Raw genomic sequence first — 13,512 nt, forward strand, 5'->3', positions numbered from 1 at the left:
CGCGGAGCGCTAGGGAGGAGGAGATTAGGCCGCGGGCGAGGCCAGAGGCGGCGGACAGCAGGGACACAATACCATGTTCTCCACCGACAAGGCCGCGCGCCAGTCCAGCGGCACCAAGTCTTTCTTCCATCGGAGCAAGAAGGACAAAGGAGATGCGGCGCCCATACCTGACAACGCTTCGCGCCATTCGCACCGGAGCTCCACCTCGACTATCGACCAGGAGGACTACATGAGACACGGTCACTCGCAAGATGGAATCAACATGCAGGCCGGCGTGATCACCAGCATCCCATATGATGCTATGCGACAAGATCGCCCACCTGTGCATGTTGAGCACGGCGACCGGCCAGTGTCGCGGCGGGATCCGCTGCCCCACCACCTCAACAAAGGTGGCGGAGACTTCCACCAGTACCCAGTCATCGATCCGAGCGCCATGGCCCCGAGACCGCCCACGCACGGCAGCAGTACCCGCAGTGCTCGGCAGCACGACCCGGAGACCTCGACGCTGAACGGCTACGCACAGTCGCGAAACTCCTCTGACCATGGGAGCATCCGCTCCAACTCCTCCTACGACCGTCGCCAGTACCAGCACGGAAATGGTGGCTCCTACGCTGACCACGAGAGAATGTCGCAAGCCACGACTTCGTCCCGCGACCGGGACCGCGGGCACAATTATCTCAATGTCTCGAATCCGTCCGCACACTCGAGTACCATGTCCTTCACGCCTGAGGGCTTCCTTATGCAAAGGCCAAGCGACGACAGGATCATTGAGAAGGAGTTCTTGGAGTTGATGCTGAAGAGAGGATGGAAAAGCTTGCCGGAACAGGCGCGGCGCCAGATGGAGGCCTATCCTATAAGCAAAAAATGGACTCTGGTCTATCAAGATCGGCTGGCAGAATGGCAAGGAGAACAAAAGCGGAAACACATGTCACGGAATACCATGACCAGCATGCAGGGGTTCGACATAGGACGTATGGACGAAGAGGGCAGCCCGGAGTGGTATGTTAGGAGAATTCTGGACAACTCCATAACCCCCAAGCAGCTCCAAAGCTTGTCAGTCAGCCTGAGAACGCAGCCTATCGCTTGGGTGAAGGCCTTTGTGGAGGCACAAGGCCAAATCGCTCTGACAAACTTGCTGGGCAAACTGAATCGAAGAACCGCGTCTGGGCCGACGCCGAATGGCGGTGTTCTGACTGAGAAAGACATGGACCGCGAGTACGATATTGTGAAATGTCTGAAGGCATTGATGAACAACAAGTACGGTGCGGACAATGCTCTCCAACATGACAGCATCGTCATGTCCCTCGCGAGCTCACTCACTTCACCTCGTTTGAACACGCGAAAATTGGTGTCGGAATTACTCACATTCTTGTGCCACTGGTCGGACGGCGCAGGTCATCTCAAAGTGCTGCAAGCTCTCGATCATCTCAAAGCTGCACAGAATGAAAATGGCAGATTCGACGCCTGGATGCGAATTGTGGAAGTTACCATTGATGGGCGAGGGAAGATGGGCTCGCTCGTCGGAGCATCAGACGAGGTCCGCAGTGGGGGTATTGGTATGGAGAACCTGCTCATGGAATATGCAGTGGCATCCCTCTTCCTGCTCAACTCCATCGTGGATGCACCTGAGCGTGATCTACAGCTACGATGTCATATTCGTGCCCAATTTGTGGCTTGTGGCCTGAAACGAATCCTGACGAAGATGGAGGACTTCCAGTACGAGGTCATTGATAAACAAATTGAACGGTATCGAACAAACGAAGCAATCGACTACGAGGACCTGCTGGAAAGGGATGGCAACTCAATGCACGATAGCATGGAAGGCGAGGGTAAGGACCTCAACGATCCCGTACACATCGTGGAAGCCATTCAGCAAAGAATTGCGGGCAGCAAAGAAGGAGACTATTTCCTGTCCGCACTGCAGCATTTGCTCCTCATTCGCGACAATGAGGGCGAGGATCGTCTGAAGCTCTTCCAGCTTGTGGAAAGCATGCTTTCGTACGTGGCTATGGACCGACGGTTGCCAGACATGGATTTGAAGCAGTCGCTCAACTTCTCTGTGCAGTCGTTGATGGACAAGCTTCACACAGACTCTGAGGCCCGGCAAGCAAGGGAAGCAGCGCACGAGGCAAAGCTGATAGCAGATGCTGCCATCGCGGAGCGTGACGAGATGCGATCTCAAGTGGAAATGGGCGCTGAAGGACTTGTTGCCAAATTACAGAAACAAGTAGAAGAGCAAGCGGCTGTGATCGATCTGCAGTCGCGGCAAGCAGATGCATTGAGATCCGAGCTTGGCGATCTGCAAAGAGTACGTGCCCAGGACTTGCAACGACAGGAACTGGAGACCAGAGAGCTGTATCTTATGCTTCGAGATGCACAAGACATAGCTGCTTCGCACGCAAAGAAGGAAGGCAAGAATGGCGAACGAGCTGACCCAGCGCAATTGCAAGGTATCTTGGATCGCGAGAGGCTTATGGATCGTCTCGAGATGCAACTGGAACGTGCAAAGACTCAGGCGAAATTGGAGGGCAAAGTTTGGCAGCAAGTCAATCCTAGTGACAAGCTACGAGAACTGCGCGAAAAGATGGAAGGGGTTGGCATGGAGCCTGATGGTCTAGGCGCACACATGCCATACCTAGGCTCTGTCACCCGAGCCAAGAGCGGCATCACTCGCAAGCCAGTCTCGAAGCCAACCGATGGCGAGACCGAGGATGATGTCGACGAAGACATGCAAGATGACGAGGCGATATTCGAAAAGCCACGCTTGGTCGAATACACGCGACCCAAGGTCCCCACGAACGTGGCTCAAGCGCAACAGGGCATGCTCGCAGAACTGCAACGTAAGACCCAACGTGTCGAGGGCAGCGATGATGAAGGGGATGGAGTCACCACAGGGCCGAGCCACCCAAGTCTGGAAAGCGAGAGCCCGAAGACGCCAACAAGTACAGATGAAGCTGCGGCTATCGCGAAAGATGGGTTCAACGGTCCGCCACCCCCGCCGCCCCCTCCTGTGCCTGGCTCTGGCTTTGATGGCGCGCCGCCGCCGCCTCCTCCACCGATGCCTGGGTTTTCAAATGCTGCACCGCCTCCACCTCCTATGCCTGGATTCGGAGGTGCTGCACCACCTCCACCTCCGCCATTACCTGGCTTTAATGGCGCCGCGCCTCCTCCGCCGCCACCACCTCCAGGCATGGCCTTTGGAGGCCCACCCCCGCCTCCAGGAGCGCCTCCTTTGCCGGGCAAGATGAATGGCGGATTCTTACCCAAGCAGATGTACAATGCCTCAACTTCGCACAGTACTGCTGGGCCAAGGCCGAAAAAGAAGCTCAAGGCACTTCACTGGGAGAAGGTTGACGATGCGGATCGTACCATGTGGGGCCTGCATACACCGACATTCGAGCAGAAGGAAGAGAAGTACCAAGAGCTGTCGAAGAAGGGAATTCTGGACGAGATTGAGAAGCTCTTCATGGCCAAGGAAATCCGGCAAATCGGGCAAGGCGGTGGCAAGAACAAGAGTGACAAGAAGCAGATCATTAGCAGAGACCTCATGCACATGATGCAAATCTCCTTGGCGAAGTTCGCTAATGTCGAGCCCGAGGATGTCGTCCGCATGATCATTCATTGTGATCGTGAGATTCTGGACAACGGCAACGTCATGGACTTCTTGCAGCACGAGAACCTTTGCACTATCCCGGACAACGTGGCTAAGCTAATGGCCGCTTATTCGAAGGACTGGAATGGCCCAGATGCGCTCAAGGCTACCCGCGAATCCGATCCTGCCGAGCTTACTCGCGAAGACCAAATATACCTCTACACAGCGTACGAGCTGCATCATTACTGGAAAGCACGTATGCGAGCATTGGCGTTGACCAGAAATTATGAACCTGAGTATGAGGAGATCTCGAACAAGTTGAAGAATGTTGTAGCAGTTTCCGAGTCGCTTCGTGACTCCGTCAAGCTGATGCCCGTCTTTGGTTTGATCCTCGACATCGGCAACTATATGAACGATTCTAATAAGCAGGCTATCGGATTCAAGCTTTCCTCTCTTGCTCGTCTTGGAATGGTCAAGGACAAAGACAACGAGTCCACACTTCTCGACTATGTCGAACGTGTCATCCGCCAACAATATCCACAATACGAAGGCTTTTACGATGACATTTCCGGAGTGCTCACGGCACAGAAGATCAATATCGAACAGCTGCAGTCGGATGCGAAGAAATATATTGACAACATTGCCAACGTACAGATGAGCTTGGACAGTGGCAATCTGTCAGACCCTAAGCGATTCCACCCGGAGGACAGAGTCTCACAGGTTGTGCAGAGGAGCATGAAGGAAGCCAGGCGGAAGGCTGAACAGATGCAATTGTATCTTGACGAGATGAAGCGGGTGTACGACGATATTCTGACGTACTTCGGCGACGATAACAAGGACGAGAATGCAAGGAGAGAGTTCTTTGGCAAGCTGGCAAACTTCTTGAACGAGTACAAGGTAAGAGACCCTGGCAGCTTCCTCTATTTCCATCGCTACCATACTGACCATGAGAATAGAAAGCACATGAGAAGAATCTCAAGCTGGAAGAGCAGTGGCGTCGGAATGAGGAGAATATGCGCCGCAAGCAGCTGAAAACCAGCGCTGCAACAGCAATCAGCAGCGGCGAGCTCAGTCCATCTCCTTCGACGGGCGCCATGGACTCCCTTCTCGAGAAGCTGCGCGCGGCTGCACCTCAATCGCGTGACACTCGCGAAAGACGGAGACGAGCTCGTCTCAAGGATAAACATCAAGTCCGCATCGCTTCTGGCCAGCAGATACCGGAGACTGGCGAGAATGTTGAAGAAGATGTCGACAATTCAGAAGGCCTGCTGAAGCCGTCGCGGACTAACGACTCTGATCCCGCATCGGCAGGTGAGGGCGGCGTCTCCGAGAGCGAGGACATTGCAGATCGTGCAGCTTCCTTGTTGCAAGGCCTGCGTGGCGACGCTGAACCCGCAGATCCACAAGACAACACGTTGCGTGTTCGGCGAAGAAGAGAGAGCGCCGATGACGAGCGCTCGAAAAGAAGAGCTCGACGGCGAAACGCCGCGGGTGGCAGCGTTGATCAGAGCGAAGGTCGCCCCACAAGCACGATAGCGGAAGAGTCCGAGAAAGGGGACGGTTCTGCGGACGCGCCTATCGTAATCGACGAAGATGCTGCAAATGCTGCTGACACCGGCGATGCAGAAGACAAGAAGGACCCGGAAGCAACTCAAGCTGCCCCGCCTACCACTGTGATCGTGCCTCCCAGTCCCGATCTCTCGGCTCAAGACGACGATGCCACGCCGAAGGAGTAGCGCTTTGTCGGCCGTCGCGTCGACTCCTCACACGAACAGATCCAGCTTAAGCTGCTGTAATCTGCTGCAAAGGATGTAAATGATTGACGGGAACAAGAAAGGGGGACATAGAAAGACCTTTTATTCTAGCTCTTTTGTTGACGTTTGTTTGTACATAGTCGTAATGTATCACTGGGGAGCGAGAGGTTGGAGCCTGGCTCCCGTTGATGCTGTCATTGCAATTTGAGCGTAGGAGCATGGGAGTTGTTCAACTGCTGGATATCGCAAATGGAGGAAAGATCGTGGTAGTCTGCGAACACTTCTTTGGCGCAGCTATAGTCATCTTCTTACAAGTAGAATTGAAGTTGATTGTAATCACTAAAACTCGACTTTCCAATTATTCGGTGGCTCTGCTGTGCTGCCTGCCTTGTGTACTGAGACATGGCATAGTGCCACCGCGCTCGAATGCACTCATCCGGAGCAAGTCGAGCATTTCCAATCGATCGGCCGCTTCTGCAGCCCTGTGCAGGCCATATGAAGACTCCTCTGACACATGACATTAGCACATCCCACGATTCCCCTCATACCAGTGGCAATCTGGCCACATTCGCAAGGCTGTCTGCGAGGTACTGGACGCAGCCCGCTTCCGACGTCTTGATCCCGAGTCGCAGTTCCCGGTCTCGTCTCTCCCTGGCTCTCCGGCAGACTTTCAAGCAGCTGCTGATAGGAGTCCGTTGTATGCAGCTCGAACACCAGTGTTCCATCCCCAAACTGCTGCTTCGCGGCTTGATCGAGCGCGGCATACCAATCCTCCTCATCCGTCACCAGAGGTACCAGTCGGCTACTAATACAAACTATGTTGTCTGATGTACGGATGTAAATAAAATCGTTGTCAAGGATGCGTATGAACTTGGACCAATCTAAGTGCTGAGGCTGGATATCGTCAGGCTTGATGTGTGTCATGTCGTCTTTGAGGAGCTCTTCGATGTCGCCGTGGTAAGGCTTTTGTTTGCTACCTTTGGTCCGTCGGCAGACGAATTTACAGCGACCAAAAGGTATTGATCTGGTGTGTAGAGGATGCTGCTGATTTGCGACGTGCGCATTTGAGGTTGGCGCCATTACCGTCGCCTTGAGCGACCTACTGCCCAGATCTCGGGCTCCAGAACTTGTAGAGTGGCCTTGTGATGGTTCATGTGAGCGTCGCAGCCGCACCAGATCTGTCGAAGCTGGCTCATCTTCGTCCATGCCGCCCATTACAACATCGTCGGCGGCCGCAGCATCAGCCAGAAGATTCAGGCAGTAGCTCAGGTCGTTCTTCGAGATGACTTGCGCTCTGCTAAGTCGCTCAAGTTGCTTGCAAAAAGCAGGCCGCATTTTCGGCCTCTTAAGCTGGTGCTTGTGCTTCCTAGTAAAGCGGACCACCGCATCTCTAACCAGAATATCCGACTGTGGACGCTCATCGTCCAAATGTTTGTTGAGCATTTCATGTAGTTCGTGACAAACATCGTCCCGGCCTGAACGATAAATTTCGTGCCTCAATCGCTGATAGAGCCACGAATCGTCCGTCTCCTCGTCACTGTCACTAATCAAGTCACCTGGACAAAGTACTTGCTTGGAGGTTGTTCGATAGAAATCTACGCCCTTCACACGTGGTACCGCGTGTTTTCTTCGTGGTAATGCGGGCAGGTCCGGGACTTGGTCCGGCGGCATATCTGTCGTCTTCTTCTTCACAAGCTCGAGTACTTGTGGCGCATATGCGAGAGGTCGTCCACGCCGTCCTTTTGTCTGGTAAGGTTTCTGTTGTGCTTGGAAAGGCTTTTGTTTTGTATCATGCTCTTCCGTTTCCCAGCCCGTTCTTTCCCCGCGCGAGTGCGCGTGCAAGTACTCAGTAGCGTCAAACGCGTCTCCCGTAGCTTGCCAACTGAAGTTCAATAGCTCCTTGCTCACTTCACGAGGCTCTTCCTTCAGTTGCATCCAGATAATCTTCACATTCAAGTCTTCGTCGTCCTCTTCAATCTGAATGCTGAAATGCTCGTGGTGAGTAGCGTAATGACCATACAGCCGTCCGATACTTGAATGTTCGCGCTCGTTGGGGCAGAATATGCACTTCAGCTCAGTCATGTGCACGCTCCGGTGCATATAATCACCTTTGCGAAATTGGTACCTAACACTGGGTCGGCTGAGGGGCTCTGCATCTTCCGATGGAGACGGTGTGGGCATCTGTCGAGCACTGCGAAGCCGGCGCAGTTGTCTGTTGTATGTCGTGAGGATTGATTCATTTGCGTCGGTGTTCCAGCTCATGTTTGGCTGGAGACCGTACTTGAGAGTCGAACTCTTGTGTCCGTGAGCTCGAATCAAGCGCAGCAAGGAATCTTTTGGCGGGAGCGCCGGAAGCCCTGGATCGCTAGTGGTTGTGTTGGTGTTCGGGTCTCCCCAAACGGCTCGAAATGCCAACTCTTTCAAAGGTGCATCGGCGTAGTCTGACTCTCTTGCGCCCTGAATTTCTGCCAGAAGCTTCGCGGCATCACTGGAATTCGAGCACGAGATACCAATTTCCAAACTGTATCTATCTGTCATTTTTCGCTCCCCGTACCTGCTAGCATCGTCGCGAAGCATTTCTTTGTTGACCTTCAATTGATCAGCCTCGATGACGAACGGCCGCTGTAATCGAACGTCAAAGATAGGTCGTCCGTCGGAAACTCCATGTCGATAGATCTGGGCGTTTCTGATCTCGTGATAGACTTTGGTCTGCGCCGTCTGCTTACAGTGAACGAAGACAGAAACTTGACAAGGTATTGGCGCCCTATCTGGATGAGGCAGCCAGTCTGGGCCATCCTCGTTCTGCCGGATGGGGTCCAAATTGATCGAGTCGCGATTCCTGGACCGAGTGCCGTGCGGCCGGAGCAAGAAGGAGTCGAGCGTAAATCGGGGCGTGCTAGCTTCAACGTACTTTGCCATCATGGCGTCAGTTGGCGGTTGCCACCGCGCGCGTCTTGTTCCTTCGTCTGCAGCGCCTCCAATTGCATCGACGTGGCCCTCTCGAAGCGCGTCGTGTGAGTCGAAAATGTGGTCCAAGTTGCGACGCAAGAAACGCCGCGGTAGGCTATTGATGTCGTGATATAATTGGGTCCTAGCGATAAATTGTCTTTCGTTGTTGTGTTCGTTCATGCTTCAATGAAGGAGCGTGGCGGGAGAACGAAATGGAACAGCAGACGTTGTGCGACACATGGTGGTCAAGGACGTGCTCGCCAGCCGCTTTCAACGGTGCTTTTTGAGCGCGTCCGCACGCGCACCTCAGATCGCCGCTGGGAACTGCAGCCTTCTAGTTCTTGCTTGAAGTCGGGTTGAGACCTCGCGGCAGCGTGGAAGGGTCACTTCGCGAAGTCGCTTGTGGGTTGGCGCCTCGGTTGCCGCTCCAGGTCTAAGCAGGTGCGCCACGGATTGCGCACGCCACGTTGTAGGCGCTTCCAGTTATTCAGTGGCCTTGGGTTGGTCTTCGCGCTACTCGAAAGCAATTCTGCTTGCTGAGGGCCTGCATGTCTATAACACAGCGGGGACGCGCCTAACTGCACGTTTAAAGTTCAGCTCGCGTGCTAGCGTGGCTCGAGCCGCCTAGCGCCCTGTGATCTGCGATATCACCTTGAGCAAGCAGCATGCTCAACACTGAAGTGAGTCTGTCATCACCGCTACTCATGTGCAATACGGCAAGGTAATTAGGTGAGGTGAGGCGTCAAGCGGTACACGTGATCATTCGATGAGGACACAAAATGAGCAGTTGCTTCCCTAACCTCAATTGGCACCCTGAACGCCACCGACTATGGAAGGGCTGTGGTGTGATTGTACAGCTCATTATGCGCGCCATTCTGTGTAGTCGTAGAAGCTAACCATCCTCCACACCATCGTAGTGCCGAAAGGTAGTCTGCAGTCTTGCGCCAGAAGTCATCTACCCATGAAGCAAGCATTCTAGTCGCATGCATGAACGCCTTGAAACATCCTCAGTACAGCATACAGCGCTGAATGCTGTACCTTGTCCCTATCCTACGTGTTACCCCACTCGAAGTCTGCTCCCGAGAACTGTTCCGCTCTAGCAGCATCCACCTGCACTGCCAGACTGCACGTTTGAGCCCTGGCCCACCTGCACTGTAGGCTTATTGTTGACTGTAGTATTTCCCATGCGCTCCTTAATCTGGCGAGCCATCGTGAGGAAAGCCTGTTCGACGTTGCTTGCGTTCTTTGCAGAGGTCTCGAGGAATGGGATGCCCAGGCTGTCGGCAAACTCCTGCGCAAATTGTCAGCATTGTAACCACCAGCTCACTTCCAAATCTTCTGAGATTGCACGCACCTTAGCCACGGTGTACTCGACCACTTTCTTGTCTGACATATCGCTCTTGTTTCCGACGAGGAGCTTGTTCACACCCTCTGTGGCATAACGATCAATCTCTTGCAGCCATTGCTTCACGTTGTTGAATGAGTCCATATCGGTGACATCGTAGACGACGCAAATGCCGTGGGCGCCGCGGTAGTAGGAAGATGTGATAGTGCGGAAACGTTCTTGGCCGGCTGTGTCCCACTGTGCTCTGTGGTCAGTATCGCTCACTCCTTGTTTGCGAATTCGGACGTACGATTTGAAGCTTGACAGTCTTGCCATCGAGCTCGATGGTTCGGATCTTGAAGTCGACGCCGATGGTGGAGATGTAGCTCTCAGTGTAGGTGTCGTCGGCGAAACGAAGCAGCAAGCAAGACTTTCCAACACCAGAGTCTCCGATAAGCAAAAGCTTGAAAAGGTAGTCGTATCTATCAGAAACACTCGTTAGTCGCCATTCCTCACATGCGGCAGTCTCGATTTTCTGCCAATGAAATCTCCAGAACGCTGGCGGCGTCTTGCTCCCGGCGGGCGTGGTTAGCCTTCATCGCACGGAGTCGTTGGCCGCGACTCCGGGAGAGGTATCTGCTCTGGCTCTGGCAGTGGCTCTGGCTCCGGTTCTGGCGCCGGAGGCGTATTGGCGGGCGAGGCCCTGCTCGGTGGCAGGGCCAGGCTTGTGTCCGACGGAAACACGAAGCCAAATCCTCTGGTCTGGCGCCAGGTTGGAAGGCCGCGGGCTGTCGCCTCACTCTCTTCGTATGTTGGCAGAGGGCTATCTGGCCTGCTTGCCATGCTGTGTTGCTGCTCGTGGTTTCGAGATAGCCGGTCTGACGGTATAAAGGAAAAGGCGAGGGTGAAAGAGGTCCATAACGACGACAGGTGAGGTTAAGAAGGAGGGTATAGCACTCTGTACCAGTCGCGCATCAGCATGTGAAGTTTCCAACGTCGCCGCTCTTCAGCTAGGCGAAAGGCAGGCGCAGGTAGGCTTACTACTCAGGATTCATCTTTGCGGTTGTGTGAATAGCACGCCTAGAAACGCTGTGCTCTGCTGTTGCGCTTCTCGCCCCAGTCCAAGCGGTGGAAGTTGCGAGGCGGTCACTATTGGGGGCGCCGAGGTGTTCGCGGTGGATGGACGGTCGAAAGGTCGCGGCGTCGGCTTGGTGGATCGAGAGGTATCAAGCAGCGGTGGTGTTTGTGTTGGCGGTTTGTTGTCGCACTTCAGATGCGAGTCAAAGATGCGAGTGAGGTTGCGTTGGCGCACGGGTCCAGTGAATCAGGCAGGCACGGTCAACGACTGGAAGGCACGCGGCTGCCGAGGTCATGTGACAGCCGCAAACAAAAGCACATCGTCGTTTCACCACGTGTTCGGCATCATGACACTAGGCAACGTATGATCATCGTGCAAATGCAGATGCCCGACGCGATCAAAGGGAACAATACGAGAATGGTCATTTCACATGATCGTGTACGGCATGCTCGACCTGCACCGGCGCTCTGCACCGACAGTGATCGAAACTTGCTTCCGCACTGCATTCGACTTGCATGTCGGCCATACAGTGACAGACAAGAATATGGCCCATTGTGAATCGCAACGAGTACCAACAAGCGATAAGTGTGAGTGACAAAAAGCATGGGTTGGGAAATGTTCAATGGACTTCTGGTAAGCAGCCTGATGCTAGGTACATAGAAGTGCGCGTCGTGTCTTGGAAGCGGTCTGGTAGTCGTAATTTTCAAAAATGCTCAATGTCATCCGGCTCTCGTCATCTCCATTGCGGATTTGGTGGTTGGCCATAATTTCCTCCCCCATAGTTTCCCTGCTGGCCACCATATCCGCCAGGAGTGCCACCACTTCCGTAGGACTGATATCCACCTTGATCGTGCGACTGAGGCGGAGGATATGCTTGGTACTGTCCCTGGTTGCCGTAGCCGCCTTGCTGATCGTAGCCAGGTTGGCCGTAGCCTCCACTGTGCTGTGGTGGAGGTGGCTGACCGTAGCCGGATCCGCCACCGTACTGATTGTGGGGAGTCTGATGTTGACTGGGTGGTCCTGAAGGGGGGCCTGAATGGTGCGGTTGCTGCCCATAGGAAGATGGGGCCTGCTGACCGTACTGGGACTGCTCGTGCCCGTAGCCCTGCTGTGGATGCGCTTGACCATACGACTGCTGGGCCCCGCTATGCTGTTGCTGGTGGTATTGCTGCTGTCCGCCAGTGTTGTAGCTATTGCTTGGAGGCTGATGTCCACTTTGTCCAGGCGCTTGGTACGCTGCAGGCGGAGCTTGACCCTGGTATGTGCCGCCGCTGGATTGGTTGTGAGAGTAGCCATATGGATTGGAACCGCTTCCGTGGGATGGCTTGTGACCGCCGCCCAAGACTCCGCTGATCATGCCGCCTAAGCCTCCACTAGAATGTCCAGAGGATCCATGTTGCTGCCCGCTTTGTCCGCCATGCGAGGATGAGTTTCCACCCAAGAATGATGCGGCCATTCCACCCAGGCCGCCGCCTGAGTTGCCATGTTGTTTGTCTGGCTTGGAGCCTCCCAAAAATGATGCGGCCATTCCCCCCAAGCCTCCTCCGGAACTTGAATGCCCTTGATTGGATGATCCGTGTGATGATCCACCTCCTAGGACTGAGCCCACCATACCGCCCAGGCCGCCGGAGCCCTGCTTGTTGCCTCCAATGACGCTATTCAATAGCGAGCCCTTTCTATTGATCAGCTTCATATACGAGGCGTGACCAGAAATATGCGCCTTACACCAAGACTCCTGTCGCCCTCTTGTCCACCCATACCTCTTGTGCCTTCTTCACCGGGTGCTGAATATGGGTTGCCGTGCGCTGGTGTGCCGCCGGGTGTGGGCACATTCGGTGCAGCCATTGTCGGGACTTCCCAGGTTGATTCGCCGGTACTTATTTGCACGTAGTAGTACTTTCTCGATCTGTTCAGATTGTTAGTCCGTGACGTTTCCACAGCCGTGCTATATCGCCTTTTGGCGAGGCAGTGCCTACCTCGCATCCCACTGTGCAATCCTTCAATCGACACGAGCTACGTCAGTGCCAAGTCGTGTGGAAATGTGTGTGAAAGGTGTGTGAACAGAGAGCAAACAGAGGTGGTGCTCATGCGGGCGCAATTGAAGAGCTCACAGCGAGGGGAATGGCAAAAGAGACGCACCATCCTGGGGGCAGAGTAGGCGGTGCATGATCTGGACCTTGGTCCGGCGTGCTGGGTGGCTCAGCCATCGCGGCTGCACAATCTCAGCTGAGCGTTGCCTGCCCTCGTATGCCGCTGTAGTTTTGACTGCTCTGCAGCGAGGTTGGCGCTCTGTCGTCGTGCGATGAGATGCGCAGAGCGACGGAGAGCGCGGTGAGATGTTTCGCGGCGACTTCGGAAACAGCGACCAAGTCCGCCGTAATCGAACAGTCGCGAGATGTGGAGCTCGGCAACGTGAAAGACCGCCAAATTCAGAAGGGTCAAGAAGAAGAGTGACTGTTGTGGACAAAGATATTTGCTTGTAATACAACCACGCAGTAGACGAGAAGCCGTTCGGAAGCTTGCATGGTCACGCATCCACCACAACGACCATCCCTGCGTCATAACAAAAGTGTTTCCTGATGCCGCTCGCAGGACGATCTCAGCTGGGACGCGTAAGTTCGCGCTGCGACGTGGGCATCTGTGCAGCGAATTGTGGCTGTGCTGTGACAACGTCAAAGGGACCGGACGACTCGACTTGGTGTGGCCACAAAAAGACTTCGTCATTGCGATGGTCTCTGCGCCTGGCATCAGGAGCAGAGTGGCTCGTCGGAAAAGTGATTATGTAGTAAGTCGATGTCGTGGTATTCTCGCTACT

General features: G+C 54.5%; 4 protein-coding genes across 4 annotated transcripts; 1 reads left to right on the forward strand and 3 right to left on the reverse strand.

Moving 5' to 3' along the window:
- Window positions 1-73: 73 nt before the first annotated feature.
- On the forward strand, window positions 74-5,328 carry CKM354_000073400 (uncharacterized protein; the record flags this gene model as incomplete). The annotated part of the gene is made up of 2 exons (XM_044795834.1): window positions 74-4,489; window positions 4,549-5,328. 2 exons carry the CDS (start codon window positions 74-76, stop codon window positions 5,326-5,328), a joined length of 5,196 nt encoding a protein of 1,731 aa, XP_044651769.1.
- A 450-nt stretch (window positions 5,329-5,778) lies between these two features.
- CKM354_000073500 (uncharacterized protein) lies at window positions 5,779-8,475 on the reverse strand (the record flags this gene model as incomplete). Its single annotated transcript, XM_044795835.1, has 1 exon — window positions 5,779-8,475. One exon carries the CDS (start codon window positions 8,473-8,475, stop codon window positions 5,779-5,781), a length of 2,697 nt encoding a protein of 898 aa, XP_044651770.1.
- Window positions 8,476-9,391: 916 nt separating this feature from the next.
- On the reverse strand, window positions 9,392-10,462 carry CKM354_000073600 (uncharacterized protein; the record flags this gene model as incomplete). Its single annotated transcript, XM_044795836.1, has 4 exons — window positions 9,392-9,586; window positions 9,650-9,877; window positions 9,930-10,101; window positions 10,224-10,462. The coding sequence occupies 4 exons, from the start codon at window positions 10,460-10,462 to the stop codon at window positions 9,392-9,394; spliced, it is 834 nt and encodes a 277-aa protein (XP_044651771.1).
- Window positions 10,463-11,430: 968 nt separating this feature from the next.
- Window positions 11,431-12,904, reverse strand: CKM354_000073700 (uncharacterized protein; the record flags this gene model as incomplete). Its single annotated transcript, XM_044795837.1, has 5 exons — window positions 11,431-12,257; window positions 12,312-12,369; window positions 12,423-12,603; window positions 12,674-12,694; window positions 12,837-12,904. 5 exons carry the CDS (start codon window positions 12,902-12,904, stop codon window positions 11,431-11,433), a joined length of 1,155 nt encoding a protein of 384 aa, XP_044651772.1.
- Window positions 12,905-13,512: the final 608 nt, after the last annotated feature.

The sequence above is a fragment of the Cercospora kikuchii genome (assembly GCF_019650295.1).
Source record: "Cercospora kikuchii DNA, contig_00001, whole genome shotgun sequence".
Lineage (NCBI taxonomy): Eukaryota > Fungi > Ascomycota > Dothideomycetes > Mycosphaerellales > Mycosphaerellaceae > Cercospora > Cercospora kikuchii.